Below are 16,771 nucleotides of genomic sequence, written 5' to 3'. Positions count from 1 at the left end.
TGAGCTCCAACAGTATCTGTTCCATTAAACCCCTTTTACAGATTAAGGCCAGTAACAAATATTGCAAGTATTAAACATGTTACTCTAAACTGTCAAATAACATGAGCAGATTTTTAAATGTCTGAATACATGCATCAGTGCAAATTTGTTCAGATCATGAATTAAAGTTTAATAGCAGTCCAACAATCAATTTCAAGTTATCAAAAGCTTCCAACTTTTATATTTAATAAAAGCACTAGATTGATCAATAAAAGTAGTGAAGAAAGACAAGGTATGGATCCATGCATTTATGGGCAGGAGAATATTAGCTGGAAATTCAATAGCAATTTTTAATATACCTGTAGATGTAAACAAGTCACGATTTGTATAGGTCTGGTAAATGTTTCCAAATACCTTAACTTTTGAAGTGTCTTGCTTCAATAAACTAGAAGAGCTGTCTCTTAATTATTAGTATCATTTGAATGAGTTGCATAATGCAAAATATGCTTTTGTTTTTCTGTGTAGTCTAGTCTACTTCATGTTAATAGCCTTCAACCTCAACTCCTCTTTCCTCCCTCCATGCATACATAAGCGTATTTTGTGTAAGTGACAGCCTGTGAAGGGTAAGTCTTGGAGAGAGTTTAAGGAAAAATATCCTGCGAGAAGCAGCCTGTCAAGATTTTATTGCTGTAATTTGGTGCATTTGTCAGACGGTGCTTAATTTTCAAGCTGGAAATTTTAGCAAGTTTATCTGCAGTAGACAGCACAGAACAGCAGGTGGCACTGGTGTGAATCGCCTGTCAGTTTTCATGGGGCTCGCTGTAGATGGATGGACGCAGTTTTGTAAGTACCATGTCATTTAAGAAATCCTGTCCAGCAGCGACTGGCATTCCTTGGCCGCTATCTGACTCCAGGTCTGCCACATCCAACTGAACCGTTCCTGCATGTGGGGAGCCTGGAGCAGCAGCTGTGTCCCTACTGCCTCTCAGATGCTCAGCACTAAAACTTGGCTGATCCCATCATGTGCTAATTGCGGCCAAGTGGCAGAAATAGCTCTCAACTGCTTTCCCAGGCCTTCTTTTGTAACCAGCATGCATATAAGATATAAGGCCAGATAAGAATGGGCAAAAGCATTTGCTAAGTGTGCTGTAGTTGAGGGTGTGAAGAACAAAAGTTAGGACATCCTACCTTTTCTTCTGTCTGCCTTCCAGTCAAGTCACTGCAGCAGTTTTCTGTAGTGAGATCCTGGGAGAGAGGTCTTCATAGAGTAGTTACACAAGTTGCTGGACATCAATCAGTTGGTTTCTCTCACCCAAAAGCAACCACTGCTTTAAAACATCAGAGAACTTACAGTGGCTTTTATAGGCAGTTTTTAGTCCCATGTCAATCATGAAGCAGTTTGACTGGCACTGCCATTAACTTGGTATCTACAGCTTCTGCAGCTGTTGTGGTGATCACCTCTATCATTGGTGGGGTTTCTGGCTGTTTAAATATATATATATATATATATATATAATATATATATATATATATAATATATATAAATATATATATATATTTATCACTTATTAAAAGTCCACCGGATTTTCCTAATTTGATTACCCCATTCATTTATCAAGACTGTTTTACTTGAATGTTAAAAAGAATGAGGCATTTTTCTATACAAGTGGTTGTATGCTTAAGCTTGCAGTACACAGGTCAAACAAGATACCACCTGTGTTTAAATACTAATGTAACTGTATTCTTTCTGTTCAGTACTGCCACAAAAGAAGACAGAATTGCACCAAGTAAATTCAGATAGTAAATACAAAAAGTTTTTTAGTAACATTTATGTAAACTGTGTAAATTATGCACAGTGGTAGAAGGAAATGTGGCTTCTGCTTTTATCTATGGTAACTTAAAGAAACAAAGTTAATGCACTTAATTTGTAATTATTCTGATTTTCATTATTGTTTTTGTAAAAGGTAGCAGGGCAAGGGCCAGACTTGGACACTGAGAAGTCATGAAGTGTCTGAATACACAGTTTCAGATTTCTTGAGATGGTTTTCCCACCAAGAAAGATTCCTGGTCTAACTTACTTGTTCTAACTTGCTTCCTCACTTGTTACCTATAGCTTCCTTCATGCTCTCTTATATCAAGAACTGTTTGCCTGCTTTGTAAGTTGGATCACTGAAATAATCCAAATTTATTGGAGCTTTTGTTTCTACGTAAGATTTTATGGTTTTTGACTCTATTGCTCAGACAGAATGAGTACCACTGAAATGTACTACTTACCCTGCTACTTCAAAGCTCTCCCTCTTTAGTGGAAACTTATTAGTTACCAGCCTAGTTATCAGTCTGATATCAGATATCTTAGTTATCAGAAAACTATAGTTTTTACACTTGGCAGTTATCAATCAACTTAAGAGTTATTTTCCTGGATTGCACTTGTCTTTGCAACATAAATCCGTTAATGGGAAAGCTTTATTCTGGTCTGCATTTCTTACCACGGAAACAATGTACTTGAAACTGAAGGGCAGGGTTTAGTACAAAGTAGTAATAATATTGGTACATTAGCAGTAGTAGTACAGTACAAAGCATAGATGCGGTACAGTAGTGGTAGTGTTAGTACAAAGTGTTTTGAACATGTCCTGTAGCACTTCCAGAGAGCAAATGCATAGAGGTAAAAGAAATAAAGAACATCTGGTTGTACCTTTGAATGGATCCAATAGCCAGAAACACCCATGGAACGCCAAGACACAGAGGCAAAACCATCCGTTAAACTTCAAGACATTATGCTGTCTGTTAGCAGATGAGTGGTAACGTAATGAGTGTATAGTAGCTGAATTTCATCTTTAGAATTAACAGATTATTTTTTAAGAAGTTTAAATAAGAGTCTGTACTTTGAGAGACTATAGCTGTTGAAAACAAATTAATTGGTCCCGCTGTGTAACTTTAACTGCAGTATTGTGTTAACACTTACATTCTTTCATCAGAATCTTAGTGTCAGGCAATGCATTCTGGATTAAACTTTGTCCTGCTGACTTTGCTTTCAAACTGGGTCCTGCAACTCCACCATTCAAGGGTCAGAGTTTATTTGATCTAGATACAGCATTCTTAGACTTAGTGAATCTAAGCAGTGGTTTGTAGTTTGCATTTTTATTTTTTTCTTCTTCTTACAAGGAGATAAGGGGAGAATCAGCAGCAACTACTTCGTTCCAGGCCTTGGGCTTAATGCAAATTCCATTCTAGGTAATGTTACATGGGACACTTCTAAGGAGCCAAGCACTTGTTTTTAAGCTCTTTCAATGTACGTGCACACAAACAAATACAAAATATTTCATTTTTAAAAAATATGCATGCAAACAGTTTGAAAAATAAAAGTACAATTCGTCAAAATGATATTATTGTGCAAGGTGAGCTTTTGCACATCTGATAGCTAATTAAGAATTTATAAATATACCACAATATCTACGTACTGTTGGTGCTTAGAATTGGATACTGTTTGACGGTATCTTGTAAAAGAATTAGTTGTACCAACAGCCTCATCTTCCATAAAGCATTAGATGCTGTGTAGCAGGAGAGGGAATTGGATCTTTCAAGCAGCCAGGCTTCAGCATCCGTTCTGTTATCATAGCAATGTTAAAGAACATATAAGTACCACTCAAATTCCGAAATTTGAGTTTTGCCAGAAGTGACTTTTTTGTATCTGTGCTCTCCGAAGGAGAATCAATAGGGAGAAGGAAGGATGGAAAGACAAATAATATCTTATTTCTCATGAAAAGTCTCACCTGATACAGATAGGTAGCTGTGGTCTAAAGCAGAGGCCCAGGGAAAGCTTAAGAAGGGGCAAATCATCAAGATTTTTTTTTCCCCAGAATGATTGTCCAGCCTCTGGCTGCTTATGTTTGAGCGAGTGTCTGTAATTTAAGATGAGCTTTTTTCATGACTTCATCCAGTGCCTTTTTAAGGCTGTGTAAACTTACAGTATCACTAGAAAGGAATTCCACATCTTACTGCTTTATGTAATTGTGTGACCTATATAGTGAACAGTCTTTCCTTATTAACCTTTTCTCTGCCATCCTGTCATTTCTTTTCCAGGCTGAAGAATTTTAGTGTATCATTGTATGGAAGCTCTTCATATCATCACTCATCCCTACTGCCCTTCACAGCACTCTTTTCAGTTCTGCTGTATTTCCTGTAAGAGGGAGACTGGAACTGCTTTTGTTATTTCAGTTGCAAGTGCATTATAGATTTATAAGGAGGCTATCCAAAAAGCACTGGTAAGAGTAGGCACCAGTGAAATGTAAATATGATGGCTAAGAAAAAAGGCTCTGTTCTCTTCTTCCCTAAATTGAGTGTCAGAACATTGATTTTCTCTTTCAGTTGTACTGCTTTAGAAGCTATTTGTAAAATTTAAGCATTATATGACTTCTTAATATTGACCTGAGAATCCTTACATTTAGAACAATGTTTTTGTAGTTCCAGGTCTCTGTTTTTGGACTGGGTAAGGGAAGAACTGTTAGAAAAGAACATCGGATGAAATTCTGGCTTGGGTAGGATGCCATTTGTAGAACAATATTTCCAAGATATGTAGTTTCTGATTGAAGATCACTTTGTGATTAGTAAATAATGCATTACTTACGTTTTTCTACAAGAAAAATACCTATTTCAAAGGCTAATTCTAAAAATAAGTAAAAGCAAAGCACGGAGATGAAATATTTCCCCCAATAGACACAAAAGGTTCCTTCCTTGAGCTGTATTCATGGAATTCCAGAATCTTCAGACCTGGCTCTGTATGGTTTGAACCCCATAGATTGTCTCAGAGTGAGACTACATTTTTGCCTGGAGTGCATTAGGAGACAGGATGAGATCACGTCAAATACTGAAAATTCTCGGCTTGTTTACAGAATCACAGAATCACAGAATTTCTAGGTTGGAAGAGACCTCAAGATCATCGAGTCCAACCTCTGACCTAACACTAACAGTCCCCACTAAACCATATCCTTAAGCTCTATATCTAAACGTCTTTTGAAGACTTCCAGGGATGGTGACTCCACCACTTCCCTGGGCAGCCTGTTCCAATGCCTCACAACCCTTTCAGTAAAGAAGTTCTTCCTAACATCTAACCTAAAACTCCCCTGGCTCAACTTAAGCCCATTCCCCCTCGTCCTGTCACCAGGCACGTGGGAGAACAGACCAACCCCCACCTCGCTACAGCCTCCCTTGAGGTACCTATAAAGAGCGATAAGGTCGCCCCTGAGCCTCCTCTTCTCCAGGCTGAACAAGCCCAGCTCCCTCAGCCGCTCCTCATAGGACTTGTTCTCCAGGCCCCTCACCAGCTTCGTCGCCCTTCTCTGGACTTGCTTGAGCACCTCGATGTCCTTCTTGTAGCGAGGGGCCCAAAACTGAACACAGTACTCGAGGTGCGGCCTCACCAGAGCTGAGTACAGGGGGATGATCACCTCCCTAGCCCTGCTGGTCACACTGTTTCTGATACAAGCCAGGATGCCGTTGGCCTTCTTGGCCACCTGAGCACACGCTGCTGGCTCATATTCAGCCGACTATCCACCATCACTCCCAGGTCCTTCTCTGCCTGGCAGCTCTCCAACCACTCATCTCCCAGCCTGTTTAGTATTAGTTCTACTTAGATTTCTGTAGAGGATTCAAATACTGTATAAAGTGTCAACTTTTATTGTCACAGTTGCTGCAGTTCCTTCTGAGTTTTAGAAATTGTAACACCTCCATGTTCAAGACATGTGTCTTTATTGCTGTGCACATCCATCAGAACCTCTTGCCCCTATGTTCTGTTATCAAGGCTTCAAGATACCAGGTTAGCAGCGTGTTTGTTGTGTTGATTCCTACTTGAAAGATTTAAAGTGTCTCTTGATTTATCACCAGCAGAAATCTCTGCTTTTAGTGATTTTGTAAACAAAAGAGGAAGGTGCCTTATGGACACTGATGCTGCAGTATCTTTTATTCTCTCATCTCAACAATCAATTCGATATAGAATTGCAAGTCATGGCATCCAATAGGTTTTAAATAGATGCCAAGCCTCTATTCATTTTAGACTTCCAGAACTGCAGAAATTAGTAAAACAAACACCTTATGTAGTGAGACAATGAGGTTAGAATAACTCTAATGTAAGCTTATCATTGTTCATGTTCACTGCTTAAAAGCTGTACTAAGTCCTAATGAAACTCATGCTTCAATATGAATAAATTCTTTTTTTTTTTTTTGCTGAATTAAAGTGTCTTTATATAGCCTTACTTTTTTAATGAATGACAGTGATTTTATTGAAGTAAAACTTTTTGTGGCATGCAACATCATAATGAGTAAATGACATTAAACATAATGAGAATAAAGAGTTCAGAAGTTTAGCTGTCCCTTGCACCTTGGATTGCATGTGTGAGTGGAGTAGAACAGCACTAATAACTTTCTGTAGTTCAATAGTCATAAATAGTTGGTCTGTAAAAGATCATATTTTCTCTTGTGTCATAAATAAGGGTTGATATTTGAGGTCTAGAAAAATCTGTTGAATATGTAATCTCTATCAAATATGTAATGTGATATACAGTGTTTACCTTCTCAAATCTGTTCTGTGCATGTGTTATTTTTGCCTTTTTAAAAATATAATAGTTGAAAAGCCAAAACACGTTCTCACGTCAAATGGTACCTCTGAATCTTAAAACTGTTCAGGTTAAGATTTTGCTGACCCTCGCCTTCTCAGCATGTGTCTCCTCTGAATTTACTACCATTTAATGAATTCAGACTTTGATATGTTCAAGTATTTGTTATTCTGAAGGCAACACTCTTGCTGTCATTTTATATATTCTGTAGGAGTCCAGAACAAAATCCCTTTTAGAGCACTTTTTCCTAGCAACTGTTATTTGTGCTCTTCCTGTTTCAACAATCCCTTACACATCTGTATTTCTTGTGAGTTAACTCTACAATATACACACACTATCATATACATACATTGTTTTTGTATTGTGTTATACCAGCTCTGAGTATGGCTAGCATTTTTTACACCAAACCTCTGCCAGAAAAATAAGTTTTATCTAAGATTCCTGCATGGCATCGTTCTAAAGCTTCATTTACCCCAGCTTCATTAAACTGAACATTTTCCTCATAAGGAGGAACAGAGAGGAAAGTGCTGATCTCTTCTCTGCAGTGACCAGCAAGGGGATCGAAGGGATCAACATGAAGCTCTGACAGGGGAGGTTCAGGTGGGAAATCAGGAAAAGGTTCTTCACCAAGAGGGTGGTCGGGTACTGGGACAGGCTCTCCAGGTAATTGGTCACAGTATCAAGCCTGCGCTGGAGTTCAAGAAGCATTTGGACGATATTCTCATACATAGGGTTTGATTTTGGGGTGGTGCTATGTGGGGCCAGGAGTGGGACTTAATGACCCTTGTGGGTCCCTTCCAACTCAGGAGATTCTGTGATTCTATTATTTATTTACCTTACAGTTGTCATTTACAAATATAAAAGGCTACTGCTGGAACCAGGATGTTGCTCTTCAGCTCAGCTTAATAGGACATGACTAAAAATCCCATTTGAATTCAGTTCCTTTCTCTTGGTTCCTTTCTTCTGCTTGGTTTTGGTACTTGAGTGCTAAGGTTCAGTTAGTTTACCCTGTCTTGTGGAAATTTTATCAAGTAGTTTAATTTGAAAAATACATACCAGGTAAACTTACTAAAAGAGCAAAAATTAGAAAACAGATTCTTAATGTTTAAAAGTGATTCTGCAATAGAACAAGGTTTTGCTGAAGTTGGGCAATATGCTAAATATCCACAGGTGTATTTCAAGTTGTTCAGTTGTACTAGACTCACTAGACAAGATTAAAAGGTAGTAAGCTCATGAAAAGCTCAAGTTTGTACTGTAGATGGCATTCAGTCACCTCTAGTTTCTATAGCAAATACTCCAGTGAACAGAAATTACTCTTAAATCCAACTTTTCTTGATCTCTCAAAACTAATGTTATTTGAAGTATTGAACTCTTAAAGTTTGGCTGATTGCTTATAACCTTATCTGTGCTGCATTCATTTCTTTCCCCAAGGAAACTGGTGAAACTCAGGGCAGAGGAAGTACAGGTAAAAACAGTTTTACTTTGCATTAGACTAAAAACTTCCAGTACCTCACACTCTTTGAGAACATCCTGACTCTGTACAAACCAAGTTCACCTAACACCACCATATAAAGTAGAACCTTTTCACAGTCTTATTTGGGTGACAAATTGTCCAATGTTAAGTGTTGCTCTTTTTGTTTTTAATCTCTTTTTCTGCTTACAATATTCTGCAATTTGTATTCATTTGGCCCATAGCCAAAGGGAGAAGGTTAAAATAGAAGCTATCTGTTGAAATAGCAATACCTCCTCTTTCATCTGTGGCTCTTAAAATATATTTAAATGACCTTCAGTATTGAGGGAGTAGAAATGTCATGCTGAAAGTTGTTTTCCTCTCTTTGAAAAAGAAGTGCTAACTCTAATTCATCTCTTACCATAAGTTAAACACGGTAAATCAAATGCTGAACTGACTCAACTCAGTGGTAGCAGAACATGGTCAATTGAAGCCACTTGTCCTCTCTCAGTAAGTTAAGTAAAGCAGTCAACACAAAGGTTTCTTACAGGTACAGAGACAGTCCTTGTTTGGTCTATGAGAAGTTTCAGATGCTGCATTTTCATTAAAGTGAAAGTATATTGTTATTAGAGATAGTGTAGATGTTTTTCTGAGAATTAGGTGTTGGCTATATTAATGTTTACAGAAATTTTGTTTACGTCATTTTCTAGCTCTTTCACTGATATCCCATTACTACATTTAAAATGCTGTCTAATTAGTCTGGTTTACTGAAAATTAGTCCATAGAAGTTGGATATAATTTCTGCAACTCTTTCCTTCAGTCTTAAATCTCATGCAAATTTAGAAACAAAAGACAAATAAAGGAACAGAATACAGCAGACCTTAACACACATGTTTGGGGCGATCTTTTTCAACTTAAAGAAGAAAGTTGTGTGTATCAGCTGAAGTATTCATTAGCTGCCTCATTGGGCCAAAATACAGCACATGACTGAAAAAACTTAAGTACTTTGTGTCAGTCAGTCTGAGGAAACCCAACAGTACATACCAGCCTACAGCTGGAATGTGGACACACAACATAAATGGATCCCACTGTACCATTGAGAAAAAAGCCCTTTTTGTTGTTTTGCTTTCTTTTTTTTGTGCTTTTTTTGTTTTGTTTGGATTTTTTAAATGTAGAAAAACAGCATATCTTGCTTAAAAGGAAATTTCCATAACTAACGTATTTCTAGGATCCTGATAATGTGTTTTGTTTGACAGGGTGTTGGCTTTTTTCATAGCTTAAGGGATTTTGTATTTGCTACACTACTAAGCTGGCCCTGCCTCAGTACCAGCAGTTGCACTGGTCACATTCATGACCACATATAAACTGGCCTGATGTTTGTGGTTTGTTCTAACGGCCTGAAATAGTGATCATAAATCATAAGGTTGAACATGAGTTGTGATATAACATAGGGAAGCTTGTGCTGTTGCTACAGCAGTAGAGTTAACATCGCCCAACACTTCCAAGCATATTCACACGACTTTAAAGCATAAATGATACTAGAAAATACCTCCTTCATCTCTTAAAAAAAATAAAAAAGATTCATTTTAAATGCATACTCTGTATCACCTAGTTACTGTCTTTGATCTGGCAATAAGCCTTATGACAAATTTCTGAAAGCATGCTGAGTTGCCTTGTCACCCAAAAATCCTGACAAACAAGCCTCCTTGATTTCCTGTTCCAGTATTGCATGGATAATTGAAGTCAAAGCAAAGATTAAGTAATCAATTTGATGTTTCTACATAAATAAATGCATGCTGTCTTGTAAATAGTAGTGAGACCATATCAAGAAGCCGAAAGCAATTTCTGGTACTCTGCAACAGGAAATTCTAAAATATTTGGGAATATTCTGTAAAACGGTTAAGTAACAAAGTAAACTAATTAGTAAACTAATGCTTTGAAAAAACAAATGCCTTCCTTTGTTGGAGCAGTCCAAATTTGCCTGCTGCATCCATGAAAGTTGCTCATTCAGTGAAGGTCAAAGGTTTTGTTGTTGGTGTACCAGCTGATCAGCTGTGCCCATCAGGCTGCACTGCTGAGCATAACAAACTGCTGTGCATTGCTGATGTGCGTCACAGCACCCTGGGGTTTTGCATGGGGATTAGTCAGGCTGTATTTGGAAACGCCCTCAACTGCACCTTGTGCTGCTATATTAGTGTTTCTCAAGCAAGAGGAATTTTCTTTTGCTTCTGCAGCTGCTCCCGCTAAACCCTCTGGTAAGTGTGCACAGCTTCTGTCAACAGGAGGGACTCTGTTCTGTATTTTAGCCAGCATTATGAGATGAGGCATTACATATGGTTGTTTATTGTGACAAACTGTATTTTTAAAATATAAATTTGATAGCATAGAGTTGACAACAAGATCTAAGTAGTGAATATATTTACCATTTTTTATTGAATAGGTTAATTTGACTTGCACATTCCTCTGCTTTTAAATATGTATTAGAGTAGTCTTAAGTGTGAGTGTTTTCGGAGCAATGTACCATGCATGTCTGCTTTTATTTCTATACAGCAGGAATAGCAAACATATAGCAGACCAATTCTTAAAAGGATTTGGTTGATTTTTGTTGGCAGCCTGTATGCAAGCCCTGCGTCTCTGGACTCTGCTTGCCACCTATGCTGTTGCAGTAGGACAAAATCAAGCACAGAAGAATCAGGAGTGCCCTAAGCTCAACGCACAGGTACTCTCCTTTAAAAGCACAAGAGAAAACACTGTTGTCATGTTTACTGTGAACGCTCTCCTCAGATTTTTATGTTTTGTGTTGTTTTTTTTTTTTTCCAAACTAAATATCAGAATCCACTGTACTAAGTGGAGGAAAAAAAAAAAAAAGAAGAAGATGCAAATAATTAAATAAAACAAAAATTACTTTTAGTATGCATCCTACTTCACTTCTTAAAATAGCTTAGGTAGTGAAGGCATTTCCAGTTATTTCACATAGCCAGTGCTGGATCTCTAGTTTTGCAGGATATTTTTAAGCAACTGTGAAGATATGCAATGTTCTGTTGTTTCAATTCCATAATAAAATTTACTTGATTACTTTTTAGGTAAGTTGTCCTAAGGCTATTTCTTGGCAAAACTACCAATAATGTAACTTCATAATTACTACTTGCTGGAGATTTCTTACCATATTTGAGTTTACATCATATGATCATAAACTGTAGTATGTTCTTGGTTTTGGTAAACAGAAAGCCAAAAACGCCTGTCCTGAGTTCACGTTGTGCTAGCAGACTGCATGATCACTAGTGCAGTTGTGACTAGCTGTGCGTAATGGAGTGATGGATGTGACTGTGCTCTCTTGCAGTAGCTTTTAATGTATCTGCCTAAACGATAGGTGGGGTTGCTGAGAGAAAACTTGCACTCAAGGATCAAAATTCAAGTTGTCTGAATAAAGACATTGATTGATGCATATATGAGCACATGAAGCTCTATTTGAACACATACAGATGGAAGAAAAGATACATACACACTCCTTTACTGTGGCTTTTGCTACGGTCCCAGCCTGGCTTCTTGCATTTCATATCTTGCAAACAGCAGAAGTTACGTTTTGGTAGCTTGTGCCATTTCAAAGGTTTTTAATAAACTTTGTTTTTTAGAGTAAGCAAATGAAAAGAATCTTCAGTAATAATGTCAAAGGGAAAAGGGGATTGGAAAATAAGTCATATATGTAAATTAAGGAACGTTCCCTTTTTCCTAATAATTTCACCAAACTCTTGCTGTCACAAAGAACAGAGATCCAATTTTCTGCACCTTGCCACAGTATCAAATTTCACAGCTATCACTGCTGCCATACCCTGCCTTTTTTTGGTACATGTCCATAAGTAAGTATATATGATAGCTAGTCTCAGACCTTGGAATTGGGCATTTGGGTTCCCAAAATAAACATAATTTATTCTTGGTTTATAGTATTTTACAGCGAAGTTGTCACCATAGGCTAGAATTAAAATTAAAAAATAATTGAGTCCTATCATTTTATCACTTTGATTAGTATTTTTCTTGTTCAGAAATAACATTAATAGTTCCCCCTCCTTGCCAGCTCACCCTTATGTGTCCTCTGTATCATAAGTGAATAGATTTGGAACATACTGTCTAAGTCTAGTCTGAGGCAGGTTTACCAACAAAGTTTAAAAACAAATTGTGTAATAATTGAAAATTTTATTTTTAATATCTTAAATAGGATATTTTTAATACATTTTTGAATGTGAGAACATTCCTTTTTATTATGATTAAGAATCTAGACATGGTACTGAAAACTAGCAAAGTCCTCTATTAATCATTGAGATTTGTAGAGAAGCTCCCTTAATTTTTTATCCAGTTGTGATCCAGGGTGTTTTCGTAGCAGTGCTTTTTGGGAGGCATCTATACTAGATTATTCTTTGTAAAGTAAGAAAAAACTTTGTATATGCCAAGTATCATAGGCATAGGATACAGGGATATCAGTATAAAAATACTTTGCCCCCTTTTATATGTCCTTGTTCAAAGCATTACTTAGAAGACTTTTTTGTATTTGTAGTTATTACAAGTAATATTTCAGGCTGTGTATCTAGATTTTGTTGTGAAATAGGCCATATCTCCGTGTGGTTAAGCTAGCAAGTCATTCATCATCTTGTCCTTCCCTACTTAAAATTACAGGTAGTACAAACTACACAAGGTCCCACAGTTGTCCTTCATATGAAGTTTCTTTTTATCAGTTACTGTTTTAAAGACTGTTATTTCTTTAATTTCTTTTAATCACAGGGACTTATTTTTGTTCTTACTGGGTAGAGGGAGGGAAGTAACTCCTACCTTCAGTGCTCAGTAGGTTCAAAAATGCAACACAGTCTCAACTCACAGAATATGAAGTTATACCTTATGCACAGAATGAGTTAGTAATTACCTAAGATACTTAAACAGAAACACCTACTAGGGCAGCTGTAAACTCTGAATTCATTGAGATAGCTGGATTTCATTTTAGGGATGATCAACAACTCTTGTTTAGCAGTCTGACTGATGTTGTATACATTTCACTGTCTCAAATACTAATAAAATTATGTATATAAGCAGCACCCAAATACAACATAAAAGCAGCTCTGTTAACAGGCTTGCTACCCAATTGTATATAAGAAACTTGTTTCCAAAACAAAAATTAAAAATGGTCTTACAGTAAATACCTTTCCTCTTTATTTAACCCAGCTACATAGGTTTATGTTTCATGTACTAAATGTTATACTCATAACTGGCATTGTTGTAAATGACCATTCTGTGGTTTATAGGACTGGGGGATTTCCACACCAGCGTGAATCCATTACTGTTCATTCGTCAAGGTATGACTATAACATTGTTAACTACAAAAAGAATTTCCTACGTCCTTAGTGCAGTTACCTGCTGTCACAAACAGTCCCATCTTTTTTTATCCTTTTCATAAATCAAACTAAGCTCAACCTTTAAAATAATCTTCAGTTTTATCTTCCTTGCTTCTCTTTGAAAACTCCTTAAAAACCTCAGAGACTAGAAACTTAAATGTTTTTGTAGCCATTGTTATACCAGCCACAAATTATCTTTGGGATTTGTCATCTTCTAACGTGCATTTCAGAAAGATACCTGTCTCTGTGAGCTATTTCAGTAATATATAGATGTCCTTACTATGAAATCAAAACTCTTCTCGCACCTTTATAAATAGGGTCACTTTAAGTGCTTCCATGTGGTATACTTTCAGGTGTCACAGTGAAGTATGAATTCCTTTTCCTGTGCTTATATAGTTTTAGTCCTGTATGTAGAAGCTCTTTCTTCCTAAAAGCTTTCTTGCCTTTGCTAAGTGATGTGGAATTTCTTCATTTGGTTGTTCTCCATATATGTTCTTCACAGTCAACTGATTCATCAGAACTGTTGGCATTCTGTATATATTGAGTTGACTCCTAGAGCTTTATTGAGCAACTAATAGAAACACAAATTTGATTACATTACCTGTAGATCTCTTATTAGCTTTATTTCACTCATTGTTCTTTTATCTGTTTTATCAGTTCTTTCCAATATGAATCTGCTTGTCTATTTCAACTTTGAAGAATGGCAAATATGGAACAAAAAACAACAGCTAGATTGGGCAGAAGTATAAGACATTGGATAAGACAGTTTGTTAGAAAATTGGTGATTGCTTATTAGGTAGTTTCATTTATTTTTAATATGATAAAGCCCAAGTAAAATAATTGCTCCTAATGTTTTGTTGCAGATGTGAATACAAGCAAGTAGGGACCAGGACAGCAGCTGTTTCATCTAACTATATTTGTCTGGGTGTTTATCAGATGCCATATCCATAGTGAAAACTTGTGAAAGTGCCTCTGGAACTGACATTTCATGGGTTATACTCATTGCAGAAGACTTTTTTTTTTTTGGAGAGCAAGTTAAAATAACGTGCTCTCCAACTGACTTAAGTTCTTGTGTAGAAATGAAAAAAAAGTGTTAGCAAATAAATACACTACAAAAACTGATTTTGAGTAGGATTATCGGTTTACAACATCAAAGCAGGAAACTTTCTTAATATTCAAAATCTTAAGCAATATCTTGTTGAACATCATCTACTGAATTCTTTACGAAGGGTGGTTTTTGTAACGTTACTACAAAAACTTACAAAAGGTCTCAGTCTGAAGCAAAACACTAGCAAGCAATCCAGCTTTCCTCATACAGGCTCTCCCTCTGATCTCTTCATCACCACCAACATCTGTTCAGTTTAAATCAGTTACATTATGAAGTCTGTTGCTTAGTTTCTAAGTAAAACAAGTAATGTTTGAACTACTTCTTACAAAAGGACACATTTAGATTTCACTTTGTTTGATTTTTGCATTCCAAGTCTAAAAACATATATACAATTTGCCTCCCAAAAGTCAAAGGAATTAGATTAGTCAATTCACATTAGTCAAGGATTACAAAACAGTCAAATTACTTTATCTTTCATTACAGAAAACAAGCACTGTATACCCACCAAATAACTAGCATGGTTTGTTTTGTTTACCAGCACTATACAAAATACAAAAGCAATACTGTAACATACCTTTAAAGAGTTGCAGGTTGTTAATGCTTTCTCTAATGTGACTAGATCCATTGACATACTTCTGCTGATAACTGTGAGTTAACATCTATAAATGCTTTGCAGACATGTATCTTAACGGATGAGGGCATTCTTTAATAGGTGTCTATCAGGAAGATATTTTATGGTTATTAGCTTTCTCAGTGATTCCCAATCTGGGATGTAGCTGACAGCTGGAGGCTAACCAAGGTGTACCTTTTTTGAATTTGCTGTGCCAATAATGAAAGTAACAAGGCACGGCAGACACACAGAAGAAAACAATTATCTTGGATTAGAAGGCACCACTACTACAGAAAGGGTCTTTGCCTTAGGATATTTCTCACATCTATGGAAAACAAGGACAAACTTAAATCTTCCAAACTAAATAAAAGAAATGTGGTTTCTTTCTTTATGAGGCTTATAAGACAGAAGAGGTAGTAAATACCCTGCCATGAGTGTAGAATTTTTGTCAAGTACTCTGGTATGAGGAAAACTTCTTGGATGGGTAGTAGAAAACCTTGAAAAATTATCAGAGACTCATTATTAGGATTTTAGAAGGATCTCTGTTTTCGTTAATGTCTCTGTGGTTATCAGACAGAAAGTGACCATAAGCATACAAGGAATTAGAAATATTTGTTATATTTTACAAATAGGAGCATTGATGTGGAAGAAAATGTACAATTCAGCAAAATTAAATGTAAAATTCAACACTTTGTGCAACTATCTGTTTCTACCTCGGTGTAATTTTGAGAAGGATATTTGGTGATAGTGATTCAAATTCAGTTGGTGATTACCATGCTATGTCTGGCAAAGGAATTATCTGAAAGACACAGGCCAATGTAGCCCTTCAGCTGAGGCCATTTCAGAGCAGAATGGTACCAGTTAGGGATGCTATTCAAGAACAGTATGGTTCAAATGGATGGGCCAGGACAACGTCAAGAATTGCCTGAGTTGTGGAAAAATGTGCTCTGTAAAAGAAGACTGAAGCAACTGAGGTTCTTTAGGTCAGGAAGGAGAGAAAAATATCCAAGTGAGAGCCTGTGAAAAAGAGTACTTTTCTCCAAGTTGAATGAGCTAAAATTACAGGAAGAATGGTTAGACATAGATTAAGCAAACTTTACTGAATGTAAAGATAGTTGAGCACAAAAATATGTTGTTGGGGGAAATAAGAAATATGTGAGCGGAGGTTTTGAGAAATGCATTAGAAAAATATCTGCTGAGAATGATATGGCTGGAATAGTTTGCTCCTCACTGAGGGCAGAGCGGAGTGAGACAATATTTAACAATACCACCAGCTCCTTTTCCCGACACATAAGGATGTTTGCCATTACAAAGGCATGTGTTTACAAGACTTTTAAGAGACTAAAATGTCATCTTTTTCCTAGAGGACAACCTAACTGCAGTTTGAATGTGAGTTGGTTACTTGTGAACAATAGGCTTAGTAGCATCAAGAGCAGGAAGAAATAGTGTTGTGTGACGTAAAAATAATTGGTTATATTCTCATATGAACTCTGGTAGTTCCAGAAATATGTCAGGAGATTATAGCTTAAGAAAGACTACATACTTTTATTTTAAAAAAAAAAAAAAAAAAGGAGGAAGAAAGAAAAAGAAAATTCGAATGACCAGAACGTGAAAAATGTAATTCATCTATGTCATTAT

General features: G+C 36.6%; 1 protein-coding gene across 6 annotated transcripts in view; it reads left to right on the top strand.

Annotated features, from left to right (window-relative positions):
- The window catches only part of NT5C3A (5'-nucleotidase, cytosolic IIIA), a 28,852-nt gene that overhangs the window by 5,674 nt on the left and 6,407 nt on the right, over positions 1-16,771 (top strand). For 3 of the 6 annotated variants that reach the window (XM_082752579.1, XM_082752581.1, XM_082752578.1), the window contains exon 2: positions 10,650-10,756. The exons of 1 other annotated variant lie outside the window; for it this stretch is intronic. In XM_082752579.1, coding sequence (XP_082608705.1) covers positions 10,655-10,756 — 102 coding nt within the window. In that variant the 5' untranslated portion in view covers positions 10,650-10,654. Of the gene's footprint in view, positions 1-10,126; positions 10,293-10,649; positions 10,757-13,325; positions 13,377-16,771 lie in introns of those variants that run through there. 2 more of the 6 variants (XM_082752576.1, XM_082752580.1) reach the window with 2 other exon arrangements.

Source organism: Aythya marila, assembly GCF_965140915.1.
Source record: "Aythya marila genome assembly, chromosome: 2".
Taxonomy (NCBI): Eukaryota; Metazoa; Chordata; class Aves; order Anseriformes; family Anatidae; genus Aythya; species Aythya marila.
This window is presented reverse-complemented; position numbering and strand designations above follow the sequence as displayed.